The 14,777-nt window shown below is 40.9% G+C and overlaps 1 protein-coding gene across 22 annotated transcripts in view; it reads right to left on the bottom strand.

Moving 5' to 3' along the window:
• The window catches only part of col13a1 (collagen, type XIII, alpha 1), a 126,418-nt gene that overhangs the window by 18,343 nt on the left and 93,298 nt on the right, over nt 1-14,777 (bottom strand). For 19 of the 22 annotated variants that reach the window (XM_026308685.1, XM_026308688.1, XM_026308704.1 and 16 more), the window contains 8 exons: nt 14,720-14,761; nt 14,565-14,615; nt 11,542-11,568; nt 11,318-11,404; nt 10,244-10,279; nt 9,168-9,221; nt 8,919-8,972; nt 1,977-2,012 (listed from right to left, as the gene is read on the bottom strand). In XM_026308685.1, the coding sequence (XP_026164470.1) occupies nt 1,977-2,012; nt 8,919-8,972; nt 9,168-9,221; nt 10,244-10,279; nt 11,318-11,404; nt 11,542-11,568; nt 14,565-14,615; nt 14,720-14,761 (387 nt within the window). The remainder of the gene's footprint in view (nt 1-1,976; nt 2,013-8,918; nt 8,973-9,167; nt 9,222-10,243; nt 10,280-11,317; nt 11,405-11,541; nt 11,569-14,564; nt 14,616-14,719; nt 14,762-14,777) is intronic. The other 3 variants (XM_026308697.1, XM_026308707.1, XM_026308699.1) reach the window with 2 other exon arrangements.

The raw sequence follows: 14,777 nt of genomic DNA, 5'->3' as shown, positions 1-14,777 counted from the left end.
AGCTCCTCCTGTCTCTAACAATGGAAGAGCTCAGGAGACTGGCCAGGGAAGGCAACAGGATCAGATGGAGTATGTCCAAGACTTCTAAAGGACTGTGCAGGACAACCTGCTCTCCCGCTTCAGAGATTCTTTAATATGAGCCTTCAAGTGGAAAAAGTCCTGGCACTGTGGAAGTCTTCCTGTTTCATACCAGTGCCCAAAACAGGGCTGCTGGATGTGCCTAGTTTATATGTGAGGATTATGTTTTTTGACTTCTCCAGTGCTTTCAGCACTATACGGCCTCCCATACTGAAAGACAAGCTTCTATGTATGGGGGATTATGGACTAATTGACATCCAGACTGCAGCATGTCAGGCTGGGGAGATGTTTCTGTTTCTGGGACACTGGAATGTAGCACTATGGACTGTTCTTGCTTCTTTTCTGTTCACGGTCTACACATCGGACTTTAGGTATAACTCAGAGCTCTGCCACATTCTGATGATACAGCTGTTATGGCATGTGTGCACGGACAGGAGGGGGAGTACAGGGACCTGGTGGAGGCCTTCATTGATTGGAGCAAAGAGAACTATGTTCTCCTGAACACCACCAAGGCTAAGGGGCTGGTGGTGGATTTTAGGAGATCAAAAGCACCATGCCGTCAGCCTGCATTGATGGACAGGAGAAAGAGACTGTGCAGACAATAAACTAGAGTGATCTGTCAATGTGGATGCAGTGTACAGAAAACGGCAGAGCCACCTCATCTTCTTGGGACTTCTCGTACAGCATCTGCAGTGACATGTTCTACCACACTGTCATGACAAGTACACTGTGTTATGCTGCTGTCTGTTTGGAGGAGTGGCATTACAGACAGAAACTGTAAGCAACTGGACAAACTGGTAAAAAAGGCCAGTTCTGTGCTAGGCAGGGGTCTGGACCCTCTCAGAACTATGGTGGAGCAGCAGATGTGGAGGAAGCTGCTTGCTCTAATGGACAATAATAAACACCCCCTGCATGATATACTGAATAAACAGTAGCTTCAGTGGGAGGCTCATCTCACTGCACTGCAGAACTAAGAGTTTGAGGAGATCCTTTGCCCCCACAGCCGTTAGACTTTTTAACAGTAACTGTTCATATGCTATTTATGCTATATGTTTTTGACCGGATGATCTAATTTGGAATGGTGTCCGGTCTGGTGAATGAAAACCCAATATTCAATCTTATTTTAGCTGTGGATTGGTCTCACCACCTCTTGAGAAAAATAGTTTGTTCTGTGGAAGCTAAATGTTTCACTGTGCTCACCAGCTAGTTACTAACTTTGGCACATTGTCTGTACTGTTGGTTTCTCAGGGCTCTTTCACTAAAAACAGCTGCCTGCCACTGCTGGAAATAAGACTTGGAGGGCAGTGAGTCTTAACTGTAGCAACACCTCTCACCGATTACTCATGCTGTTTTGTTTCACTGTTGTACAAATACTGATTGTAGCTGTTTTAATGCACATACATGAGACTGATATCCATCTTCTCTCAATTTCAAGACTAAACTGCACCTATAACATTATGTTCCATAAAAGACAAACACTGGAACTGCTTGATGCAAACATAGATGTTGGGAATCATATCCAGAATTTTGATCCATTAACATTTATGAAGTGCATCAATGACCCTTGCATTTAAAATAAAGTCACTGTTAAAGAAATACATTAGCCTCAGAATAGCAAAGGACATCTCAATGTGAATTATTCAGAATCATTAAGAAAATCAAAGCAAACTATCAAACTCATCTGCTTTTCTTTTCATGTGTGATTTCAAAGAGTACATCTGATTTATTGATATTCAGCTCTTTAATTCATAAGTTAATTAAATTATGTGGTTGCAAATGCTAGCTTCCCCTGTAATATGTGCACAGATGAAGTCTAATGTGCGTCCATTAGTCAGAGTCATGTCCCTGGTTCAGCTATCTTTATAAATGAAAAAAACAAGGTAGAGGTAGTATCTTACCCGGTTCCCTTTGAGGCCTTGTGGTCCTACCAAACCCTGTAATAGAAATGACAACCATTCATAGATGTGCATATTCATTAATTATCTATACCCGCTTACTCCTAATTAGGAGGAATCTGCTGGAGCCTAGCTGTACATATTTAGTGGGTAAAATTTATATATGATACACTTCAGAAAATATGCTTGTTTGCTGTCTTAGGCCAACTTGTGTTGACAGGTGCCATAAGTGTGATGGAAAGATGGAAGGAATACTTTGAAGAGTTGATGAATGAGGAAAATGTTAGAGAGCACAGAGTAGAAGAGGTGACTGTTGTGGAGCAGGAAGTAGCAAAGATCAGTAAGGATCAAGTGAGGAAGGCGTTGAAGAGGATGAAGAGTGGAAAGGCAGCTGGTCCTAAACACTTCCATACCTGCGGAGGTATGGAAGTGTTTAGGAGAGGTGGCAGTAGAGTTTTTGACTGGGCTACATAACAAGATCTTGGAGAGTGAGAGGATGCCTAAGGAATGGAGGAGAAGTGTATTGGTGCCCATCTTTAAGAACAAGGGAGACGTGCAGAGTTGTGGAAACTACAGAAGAATAAAGCTGATGAGTCACACAATGAAGTTATGGGAAACAGTAGTGGAGGTCAGAAATGAGCATTTGTGAGCAGCAGTATGGTTTTATGGTTTCATGGCAAGAAAGAGAACCACAGATGCAATATTTGCTTTGAGAATACTGATGGAGAAGTACAGAGAAATTGACCTAGTTTATCTTACTGAAACCTGGTTACAGCAGGATGAATATGTCAGTCTGAATGAATCAACCCCCCTCAGTCATAAAAATTATCATGTTCCTCGAAGCACAGGTCGAGGTGGAGGAGTAGCTGCAATCTTCCAGTCAAACTTATTATTAAACTTTCATCCTCAGAACAATTATAACTCATTTGAGAGCCTCACTCTTAGTCTCTCACATCCAAACTGGAAAACACAAAAACCAGTTCTACTTGTCATTTTGTACCGTCCACCTGTTCCTTACTCAGAGTTTTTAACTGAATTCCCTGACTTCCTGTCTGATTTAGTGCTTAGATCAGATAAAGTCATTATAGTGGGAGATTTTAACATTCATGTAGATGTTGAAAATAACAGCCTCAGCATTGCATTTAATTCTATATTAGATTCAATTGGTTTCATTCAAAACGTTAATAAACCCACCCACTGTTTTAATCACACCCTTGATCTTGTTCTGACCTATGGCATCGAAATTGAACATCTAATAATTTTTCCCCCAAATCCTGTTTTGTCAGATCATTCTTTAATAACTTTCGAATTTAAAATGATGGATCATGCAGCGTCTGGAAGAAAATTCCACTACAGCAGATGTTTATCCGACAACGCTGTTAATAAATTTAAGAAAATGATTCCATCTTTATTTGCATCTATGCCAAGTATAAACATAGTGGAGGGCAGCTGCCTTAATCCTACTCCCTACCAAATTGATCATGTTGTTGACAGCGCTGTAACCTCACTGCGTGAAACGCTTGATTCTGTAGCCCCTCTGAAAAAGAAGTTAGTGATTCAGAGAAGACTAGCCCCATGGTATAATTTACATGTTCGTACCTTAAAGCAGGCATCACGAAGGCTGGAAAGGAAGTGGCGTTCCACAAACTTAGAGGAAATTTTTCTAGCCTGGAAAAACAGTCTACTAACATATAAAAAAGCTCTCCGTAAAGCCAGAACTGCATACTATTCATCACTAATAGAGGAAAATAAGAACAATCCCAGGTTTCTTTTCAGCACTGTAGCCAGGCTGACAAAAAGTCACAGCTCCGTTGAGCCCAGTGTTCCCTTAGCTCTCAGCAGTGATGAATTTATGAGTTTCTTTACAAATAAAATCACAACTATTAGAGATAAAATTCAGCAGATGCTTCCTATACCTGCAATAAATGAATCTTTTACTACAGTAGCTCTTGAATCATCTGTAGGACCTCAGTTATGTTTAGACTGCTTCTCTCCTATAGATCTCTCTGAATTTACATCAGTAGTTGCTTCATCGAAATCATCAACGTGTCTCTTGGACCCCATCCCGACTAGACTGCTTAAAGGCACCCTGCCATTAATGAACTCATCTTTATTGGACTTGGTAAATTTATCTCTAGTATCAGGCTACGTACCACAGGCCTTTAAGACTGCAGTAATCAAACCTTTACTCAAAAAGCCCAGTCTTGATCCAGGAGTCTTGGCTAATTATAGACCAATATCCAACCTGCCATTTATTTCTAAAATCCTAGAAAAAGCTGTTGCTAAGCAGCTATCAGACCACTTACACAGGAATGAACTATTTGAAGATTTCCAATCAGGATTTAGAGCACATCATAGTACAGAAACAGCACTGTTGAAAGTTACCAACGATCTTCTCTTAGCCTCAGATAATGGACTTGTTTCGATACTTGTCCTCCTAGACCTTAGTGCAGCATTCGACACCATTGACCACAACATCTTATTACAGAGACTGGAGCATGTGATTGGTATCAGAGGAACAGCGTTAAAGTGGTTCCAATCCTATTTATCGGACAGATTCCAGTTTGTTCATGTCCATGATGAACCTTCCACACGAACAAAAGTTAGTTATGGAGTTCCACAAGGTTCTGTGCTAGGACCGATTCTGTTCACCCTGTACATGCTTCCTTTAGGATATATCATTAGGAAGCACTCTATTAATTACCACTGCTATGCGGATGACACTCAGTTATATCTATCTATTAAACCTGTTAACACAAACCAGTTAACCAGACTTCAAGCCTGTCTAACTGACATAAAGGCTTGGATGACCAGTAACTTTTTACTTTTAAACTCGGAGAAAACAGAAGTCATTATATTTGGGCCAAAAAATCTCAGAAATAACTTTTCTCAAATTATAGCTACTCTAGATGGCATAGCCCTGGCCTCCAGCACTACTGTAAAAAACCTTGGAGTTATTTTTGACCAGGACATGTCCTTTAACTCACACATAAAACAAATTTCTAGAACTGCATTCTTTCACCTACGCAACATTTCCAAAATTAGGAACATCCTGTCTCAAAATGATGCAGAAAAACTAGTCCATGCATTTGTTTCCTCAAGGCTAGATTACTGTAACTCATTACTATCTGGATGTCCTAATATCTTAATAAAAAGCCTCCAATTAATCCAGAATGCCGCAGCCAGAGTCCTGACAGGAACTAGCAAGAGAGATCATATTTCTCCTATATTGGCTTCTCTTCATTGGCTCCCTGTAAAATATAGAATAGAATTTAAAATCCTTCTTCTCACATACAAATCCCTTCATAATCAAGCTCCTTCATACCTTAAAGACCTCATAGTACCATATTATCCCAATAGACCACTTCGCTCTCAGAGTGCAGGCCTACTTGTGGTTCCCAGAGTTCTCAAAAGCAGAATGGGAGGCAGAGCCTTTAGCTATCAAGCTCCTCTCCTGTGGAACCAGCTCTCAGCCTGGGTTCAGGAGGCAGACACTCTCTGTACTTTTAAGGCTAGACTTAAAACCTTCCTCTTTGACAAAGCATATAGTTAGGGCTGGCTTCAGGCAACCCTGAACCATCCCTTAGTTAGTTATGCTGCTATAGGCCTAGACTGCCCGAGGACCATCGGTGCACTGAGCTCCCCTACCCTAACCCCCCCCCTTCTCTCCCACCTCATGTATATTCCACCATTGAATGTTACTAACCTTGTGCTCTCTCTCTCCCCTAGTTTGTGCTCTCTCCCTCCCTCTCTCTCTCTCTCTCTCTCTCTCTCTCTGTACCTTCTGCAGGTGTCCCTGGTCCTGGAGCTGTTTATCGCTGATGTGCAGTTACTGGCCCCACCAACTTGCAGTGTCTATTTGTTGTTTATTGTTGCTGTTCTTTTCTCTCTGCTCTATCCACTCACCCCAACCGGTCGAGGCAGATGGCCGCCCAAACTGAGCCCGGTTCTGCTGGAGGTTTTTTTCTTCCGTTAAAGGGAGTTTTTTCCTCTCCACTGTCGCCAAGTGCTTGCTCATAAGGGAATTGTTGGGTTTTTAGTTTTAGTTTTTGTAAAGTGCCTTGAGATGATTTGTATTGTGATTTGGCGCTATACAAATAAAACTGAATTGAATTGAATTGAATAGAAGGGCAGAAGGAGCTGCATTGTGTCTTTGTAGATTTTGAAAAAGCGTATGACAGGGTGCTGAGAGAGGAGCTGTGGTTTTGTATGAGGACGTCTGGAGTGGCAGAGAAGTATGTTAGAGTGGTGCAGGACATGTATGAGAGCTGTAAGACAGTGGTGAGGTGTGCTGTAGGGGTGACAGATGAGGTTAGACAGGAATCTCCATGGACCATGATGTTTGCAGATGACATTGTCATCTGCAGCGACAGCAGGGAGCAGGTGGAGGAAAATCTAGAGAGGTGGAGGTTTGCTCTGGAAAGGAGAGGAATGAAGCTGAGTCACAGTAAAACAGAGTACATGTGTGTAAATGAGAGGGACTCAAGTAGAACGGTGAGGTTACAGGGAGTAGAGGTGAAGAAGGTGGAGGATTTTAAGTACCTGGGGTCAACAGTCCAGAACAACGGAGAGTGTGGAAAAGAAGTGAAGAGACGTGTGCAAGCAGGTTGGAACGGGTGGAGGAAAGTGTCAGGTGTGATGTGTGACAAAAGAGTGTCAGCAAGAATGAAAGGAAAGTTGTACAAGACAGTGTTGAGACCAGCAATGTTGTCTGGTTTAGAGACAGTGGCACTGAGAAAAAGACAAGAGGCAGAGCTGCAGGTAGCAGAGCTGAAGATGTTGAGGCTTTTCACCTACAATATGTGTAAGCACACGTTCCCAGTACATTAATATGTAATGTGAAAGGGGTAAAAATAATTTTTAACTCACAATGGTTAATTATTGCTTACTTATTAGATAGTGAGCTATTGGTACTATTGTATTGTGTGCAAGGATGTTTCTCACAGGATAAGGGTTTTATTAGTGGTTTGTTCATTTCTATGCAGTAGTAAAACAGGACTGAATCACAAGCTACTAAACCTCTAAACTAAAATGTGCATCAATTTAGACAGATTTTTTAATCAATCTGCAGTTTTGCATGTAAACTTATTATTTGTGCTGGCCATAGAAATGAAAGAGAAAACAAATATGAGCCCCAGAATGTTGGACGGTACTTAAAAGACCTCTGATGGATTTGAGGCATTTTGATTGACAATGAATGGCCTGTCCAGGGTGTACCCTTGCCTTTTACCAAAAGAGTGCTGGGATAGGTTCCAGCAGATCCCTGTGACCCTTAATCAGAATAAGCGGGTATAGATAATGGATGCATGGATGGTAGATTGAAGACAAGTTATATCTAAGCCTTCCACCCCTGTTAAGGGAGGGTTTTTCTACTTGAACATATATAGCTTCTCTGACTCCTCTCTCAAACCACCTATCTTCTCTGTCCAAAATATGTACATCACTGTCTTCAAAAGAGTGTCCTGTTTCCTTTAAATGGAGGTGCACAGCTGACTGTTGTCCTGAGGAGCTGCTCCGCCTGTGCTGGGCCATCCTCCTGTTAAGTGGTTATTTGGATTCTGAGCATTCTTCCTTACACTGGACGGCATATACAACATTGTCCTTTTTTGGAGTGTGAGGTCATCATCAGGTCTGATGGTAACCTAGAAACAGAAGTCTACAGGAAACCCACACACAGACCGGTGCCTTCTTTTTGACTCCCATCACCCACTGCAACACAAACTAGAAGTTTAAGCCACAGAGCAAACATCCCTACCTCCAGGGAGGCCAAGAGAATGGAGGTCACACACTTGAAGACAGCCCTCAAAAACTGTGGCTACCCTAAGTGGGCTTTCAACAAAGTAACATCCACGTCAGGTAGAAAAACAAGAGACAGTTGAGCCTCAAGATCCACAGAGGAAAAACCTGGTCATTCTCTATGTAGCTGGTGTTTCAGAGGGGCTTAAACTAATTTTTGGGAAACAACAGTTTAAGATCAGTTCACTTCAAACTCACCAACACACTGAGGCAGAGACTGGTTCACCCTAAAGACTGGACACCAGTTCAAATAAACCAATGTCGCATATGGTGTCCAGTGTAAAGTAGAATGCTCAGAACTCTACATTTGAGAAACCAAACAACCACTTTACAGGAGGATGGCCCAGCACAGAACTGATGAAGCCACTCAGATGAGGAGTGAAAAGTTTTCAGTCCCATTGCCATGACTCAACCTCTAGATAACTTCACCTGGATGCCTGAGAATCTCCGCAGACATATGGGATAACCAGTAGGCGAGTAGGGACCTAATGACCTATGTAAATAGGACTGATGTATGCTGGTAATGCCTATTCAATAGCAAGACAACAGTTAAACTGGGTGAACAAACATATATGTCACATTTCTGTTTATACTAACTATAGTCTAAATTAGCCTATAAAGAACATAGACTAGACATAACAACAAGCAGAAGTGCATTATGAAATTCATTCATCTGTGTCAAGTAGCGTTAAACAACTACACCAACAACAGGGTGGGGGGAGATGAGGCAGCGTCTCCTCCTCCTCTCTCAGGTTGTCTGAATGCTGACACTCACTCCAAACTGTGTTTCAGCTGCAGACTTTATTACCTGCACTTTGAAGTCTGCAGTATAGCTCTTTCTTTTGGGTGGCATTTTCACTTCTGTTACACTAGGAGTTAGAGTTTAGTGTGACCATAAATGTTTTTACTTTTTCAGCAGTACAGTATTATCTTCAGTTGAGTCAAGAGTGTCATCTAACACTAGTGACTACTGGACAAAATGACTGTAAGTTAACTACATGAAAAATTAATTTTCTTCCATTGAATATCAGTAACATTGGTATTGGTATCAGCTTATTATTATGTTTTCAGACTGTCAGAATCCTGGCCAAATGCACCCCACCTTTATAAACAGCCCACTTTCAGGGACCTATAAATATACAAACTTACAGGGATGCCTTGAGGCCCAATTGGTCCTGGTAATCCTGCATCTCCTTTTTCACCCTGGTGTAATGAGACAAAATCCAAAATCTATGTTGTTATAAACTACGGTATGAACTTATTTCAGACTAAAAATAGGAACACATACACACACACACACAGACACACACACACACAGACACACACGCACACAAACACACACACACACACACACACACACACACACACACACACACACACACACACACATGCACTCACTCTCTCTCCTTTTGGTCCTGCTGGCCCTGGCACACCTGCTGGTCCTATTAGACCCTTTAAAACAAAAAAAGATTAATGATTACCTGTCAACAGCTACAAAAAGAACAGTGCTAAAAACAGTATAATTAAACCAGTAAATCAACAAGCTGTCTGAAGGTCATAGAAAAGTAAGTGGAAATGTAATGGACCAATTATATCAATTTCATTATTAATCTGGCATGACAGTGTAGGTTTAAGTTTTTTGTCTTGACACATGTAGCACCAAGCTTGTTGAAATACTGTCTAAACCATTTGAGAAGGAGGGAAAATAAATAAAATGTCAGCAGCTGCATTTCTTTGTCTGAGTAGCACTCAGGTTTGGAAAGAAAGACCTTGCATTTCAGTCACATCCATTATGTAAGGTGTTGTATGCAATAGAGCTGTTTATATGTATGTACTACATGACATTTAAACATGCAGCATGGCCATCTCAGCAGTTTCTAGCAATGGCAGCTTTTCTGCCTACGGATGGTATAAGAACAAAGGTAGGAAACTGTGGAGGCAGGACTGAGGACTGAGGATTTACACTGTTTTAATGTCCAATATCAGACTAGATGGAAATTCAAAGCGGTACGAGGCAACATTCCACTTAAAATGTAGTCACTTATGCTTTTCTTCTTTTTTGGTCTGACTTATAGTTTATCAAGTTTAAGATATCTGTATGGGCAATGGAATGTTTTCTGCTTGTTTAGTTTGCTTAGATTTTAAATTTTACAAAAAAGAAAAAAAACTTATTCCAGCCTAACAGCAAAACTATAATAAGTGCTGTTAGGGTTGTGGTCCTCAAATTAGACAATATAAACCCTGGAGTGATATAATTGCAGAGTTTTTCAATTACCAGTGCATCCCCAGAATCCAAACCTGAACAGTTCTGTGCAGAACTACTTTAGGACAGTACCAAGACAGGTAGAGCATGGGAAGCAGAAACGCAAGCAGATATGACAAACAGACATGGCAGACATCAAGCAAGCTGTAACAGCTGGAGGAGAAGAGGAAGAGAAGGGTGAGGGGACTGGAACAGGACTTGCGCCACTCACCACTGGACCCGGTCTGCCGTCTAACCCATGAGCCCCCTGTATAGCGTTGTACACAGTTAGAGAGCAGAGATGATGGGAGGAAGGTGGGGTAGGGGTTTTGGGAAGGGCAGGTGAGTGAAGCTGTGACTCAAGTGACTTCAAAAATACATTCAGTGGATGACACATGAAGAAGGGTGATGGAAGTGGTGGCGGTCAAGTGAGTGACAGCAACTGTGAGTGACTATTTACTTGTCACAGAGGATGATAAACTAAAGTCTACAAGCATGTTGTTGCTCACAGTACAGCTCTTAATTTTGTTTTCACATTCATTGACATGATATTATGTAGTGTTTGTAGATTTAGGAATACTGTGTATACTGTACCACAGGGTGGAAGTAACAGAAAACAATGCAATGTACTATCCTGAAATGCAGACATAAGTTTGATCACAATAGAAAGATCAAAAATATACAGTTTCAAAAACAAGACCAGTAATTTTCTAAAACAGCTGGCCAAGTAAGTATTAATGAATGAACATTTTTGGCCACCCAAAATGCTCTTAGTGTACTTGCAGCATTTCTGAATTTAGTATCTACAGAATATTTATAAATGTCTTGTGTGTTATTTGCTTTTTTATGTTTTAATTTTGTTAATTGGCAGTGTTCCCTTGACTATAATATATTTAACTGAGGTATGTAGGACATATTGTCACAGTAAAACATAAAACATCAACCATGGTTTCACATAAAATAGAAGTTAGTGAGCAATTTAAAGCCTTGTGTGGTTTTCTGAGAAAATCTAGTTCCACAAACCTTGGTCCTTTGAACGTACTTCAAAGCCCAAGGAACAAACTCATGCAGTGTAGATAGTGTATAACATAAAAATGATGTTGAAACGCATATAAAAAGAGTGTAATGTAAAAACAGCTTAAAAGAATCTAGATAAAAATAGATCAAACATCATTTGAATAACATTTTCACTAACACTGATACTGTATAATTCTAATGTTTCTGTAGTGAAGCAGTGATATAAGAAACACCAACAAGGCGTGCAAAAGTACCCCCAAAGAAAGGCTTCTAAAACATGTGAACTTACAGGGAGTCCAAGATGGCCTCGGTCTCCCTTGTCCCCCTTCTGACCTGTCGCTCCCTTTTCTCCTCTGATGCCTATACCTGGCTCTCCCTGAGACACAGGATGAGATAAAATCACATTCCAACACTTTAATGCATGGAATGACAATGATGTAGATTTATAAAACTAGAAGAAAGTTTCATAAAATGTGGAGCTGTGGATATTATCCAATGGAGATTCATTCTCACCTTAGGCCCTGAAAGTCCTTGAGAGCCCTGGATGGAGCAAAAACAGTGGGATTACTGACATCTGTACTGTTTCCCAGGTGTTGCCACTGCATACCACAGGTAAATTTGAGCTAATGCCAAGAGATTTTGCATTTTTAAGCTAATTTTATCTTACGTTATAATGTTATAAAAAATTGTATAAAATTAATAGGAAAAAAACCTATATACTCACAAATTCAAACAATAATTATTATTTTATTATTTTATAAAATAAATTATTATATACTATACTGAAGGCAACATGCAACATTATATTATACTGAATGCAACATGATTATTATGTGCAATTAAAAAAAACAATAAGGCTCTGTAAATTTTTAAAGTGGCAAAAAAGATGGAAGAAAAAAATGACAACCTTATATTGCTGAATGTATGGGATAATTTAAACAGGTAGCAGACAGCTTGCATTTAGTCCAAGTGAAAAATATATATATTTTTGTATATTTTCTAAAAGTATATTGAGCATACTTTTTAAATGTTAAATGTCACTATACTTGAAGTTGGGTTCAAATTAACCCATTTCTCTTAAAGCAGCACTATGTAACTTTTGCTCACGGTTTCCTCCATCTGGTTGAGAAGCACAATTGTCTGTTACCAGTGTCGTAACTACTGTCGCTGTATAAGCTTCCCCGTGGGCAGTGCAATACATGTGAATTTGTTGACTAAGCTGATGGAACTGGCAAATCCAGAGTGTAAGCGCGTCTGATATTGATTCATGTTTGGGCTCGTGTCCAATCACTCTCTCTCTTTCTTCGCTTCCACTGACAAAAGGCTGCAGTACTGGTACAATTTCTTCGGTTAAGAGTTATTCTACCACTTAAATAATTTTAAAGAAATTTTTTTAAGGTCAAAATCTACATAGTGTTGCTTTAAAATATGTTTTTAATGTACTAAAGCAGATTTATAAAGCAGCTTCCAGTGTATTAAGTATAACTTTCATTTTAACACAACTTAAAGTATAATGAAATTTAACATTTAAAAAGTATATTCAATATACTTTTAGAAAATATACAAAAATATATATATTTTTTTCACTTGGGGAATGAGGAGTAATTGGCACAACTGTGTAACTTCTAACATAGCCTAAAGTAGTTTTGGTACTTTGGAAAACTACACAGTACTAGTACACTAGTACTAACGAGAGAGAGCATGGACAGCCAAGAATAAGAAACAGTGGGCAGCTGTGGTGTCAGAAGAATGAGAAGAGAACAGGGCAGGTGTGCTGGTGAGTTAGGCTATAGGTAATATTGTTCAGTCCGGTCCAACAAATAATTCAATTATTGTTGGACAAGATCGAGGCATCCTGTGAGTTATGGTATTAAATATAACAGAGAAATTTTAAATAAGTACCCTGAAATACAGCAAAAGTTAAATGGAGGCATAGTATTTTTTGAAAAAAAATACACAATTTAAGATACTTTTGGAAAACATAACTAAATATATGTCATGAGGGTGGCACTGCCAGCCCCTCCCCTGTGCTTTGTGTCTCTCTCTTTTTCCCTTGTGTGTGTTGTGCTGTCTCCCCTGTGTGTTTATTGTTCACAGGTGCACGAAGCGCACCTGCTGCCACTTGACCACACTCAACAATAAAAGCCACAGTTCTTCTCATCATCCTCGCCAGTTTGTCCGTGTACCTCCGCGGTAGACACCTGCACTTTGTGGCTATCCTGTTTATAGGAAACTATACTTACCTGACCTGCTTGTCTCCTCAGATTCCCATGCTCTGGTACCTACCTGTGTGAGTCTGGTGCTGTTCCATACCTAGATTCCCTAGTTGGCGTATGTTCGCCGGGTGCCAGCGGTTCTCTATCCAGTGTGTGTCGCTACAAAGAGTTTCGCTTGGAGAGTTTTTTGTTTAAACAGATGCCCTCTCTCACCAGTTTGCCTCTGCAGAACCAGACTCTGAACCCACAGCCATCCTGCCTTGTAGCTGTATGGAACCCACAGCCATCCTGCCTTGTAGCTGTATGGTAGCAGCTGTAATCTGGGACATAGAGGATAAGGTAAGACAGGCCCAGACACTTGAACCTGATCCCAGTACTGGTCCCACTAACAGACTCTATGTGCCTAGCTCTGTTCGTCCCCAGGTACTTCAGTGGGCTCATCCCGGAATAACCTGCACAAAAGACTTTGTCCAAGGACGGCCACCAGAATCGTCTCTGCACCAAGACATCTGGGACTTCATTTCTGCATTCCCATGCATTCTGTGGAGAATGCATGGGAATAGTAAGGCCTGTCCAGCCTCGGGTCTCCTCCAGCTATTACTGGTTTTACTGACATTTGGCGGTGCCAGCCCCTCCCCTGTGCCTTGTGTCTCTCTATCTCTCCATTTTCCCTTATGTGTGTTGTGCTGTCTCCCTTGCATGTTTATTGTTCACAGGTTCGCTGCCAGAGGGCGGAGTTGCTGATGAGCCTCACCTGTTGCCACTTGGCCACACTCAGTAATAAAAGCAACGTTTCTTCTCATCATCTTGGTCCACAGTCCATGGGCAAATAGTGTAAAAGCGCTTTGAGTACACTTGAGTGTAGAAATGCGCTATACAAGTATAAGGCCATTTACCATCCTTGCCAGTTCGTCCATTTACCTCCAGCATAGACACCTGTACTTCGTGACTATCCTGTTAATAGTAAATGATACTTACTTGACCTGCTTGTCTCCTCAGATTCCCGTGCTCTGGTACCTATCTGTGTGTGTCTGGTGCACACAGATAGGTACAGATAGGTAGTCGGCGTATGTTCGCCAGGTGCCAGCAGTTCTCTACCGCATATCTCATCTTGACCAGTGTATGTCGCTACAAGGAGTTTCGGCTGGAGACTTTTTTGTTACCAATTGCCACCAGTGATTTTTGCCTGAATCCAGAATCTGCATTTGGGTCCTATCCTTTCACCCCACATAACAATAAACTTACAAATATGTTTTTATGCCAAATTAACTTAAAACATCTTTGTGAGTGTGCACATCAGTGTTGGCATATTTGACTCACTGCTGGGCCAACTGGTCCTGGAGGTCCTGGGGGCCCAGGAGGACCGTAGATCTAAAGGCAGACACACACAAAACAAGTAGCAAGTCAGACAATATTCCTCAAAAATTTTGATGAAATGTGAAATGTACTAATGTGGGTTAATGACTGACCCTTACCATTTCTGACCTTCCTAATTCTCCAGGCTCACCTTTTGGACCCTGTCACAATAAGTGG

Source organism: Mastacembelus armatus, chromosome 15, assembly GCF_900324485.2.
Source record: "Mastacembelus armatus chromosome 15, fMasArm1.2, whole genome shotgun sequence".
Taxonomy (NCBI): Eukaryota; Metazoa; Chordata; class Actinopteri; order Synbranchiformes; family Mastacembelidae; genus Mastacembelus; species Mastacembelus armatus.
The sequence above is the reverse complement of the archived record's forward strand: the minus strand, read 5'-3'. Positions and strand labels throughout refer to the sequence as shown.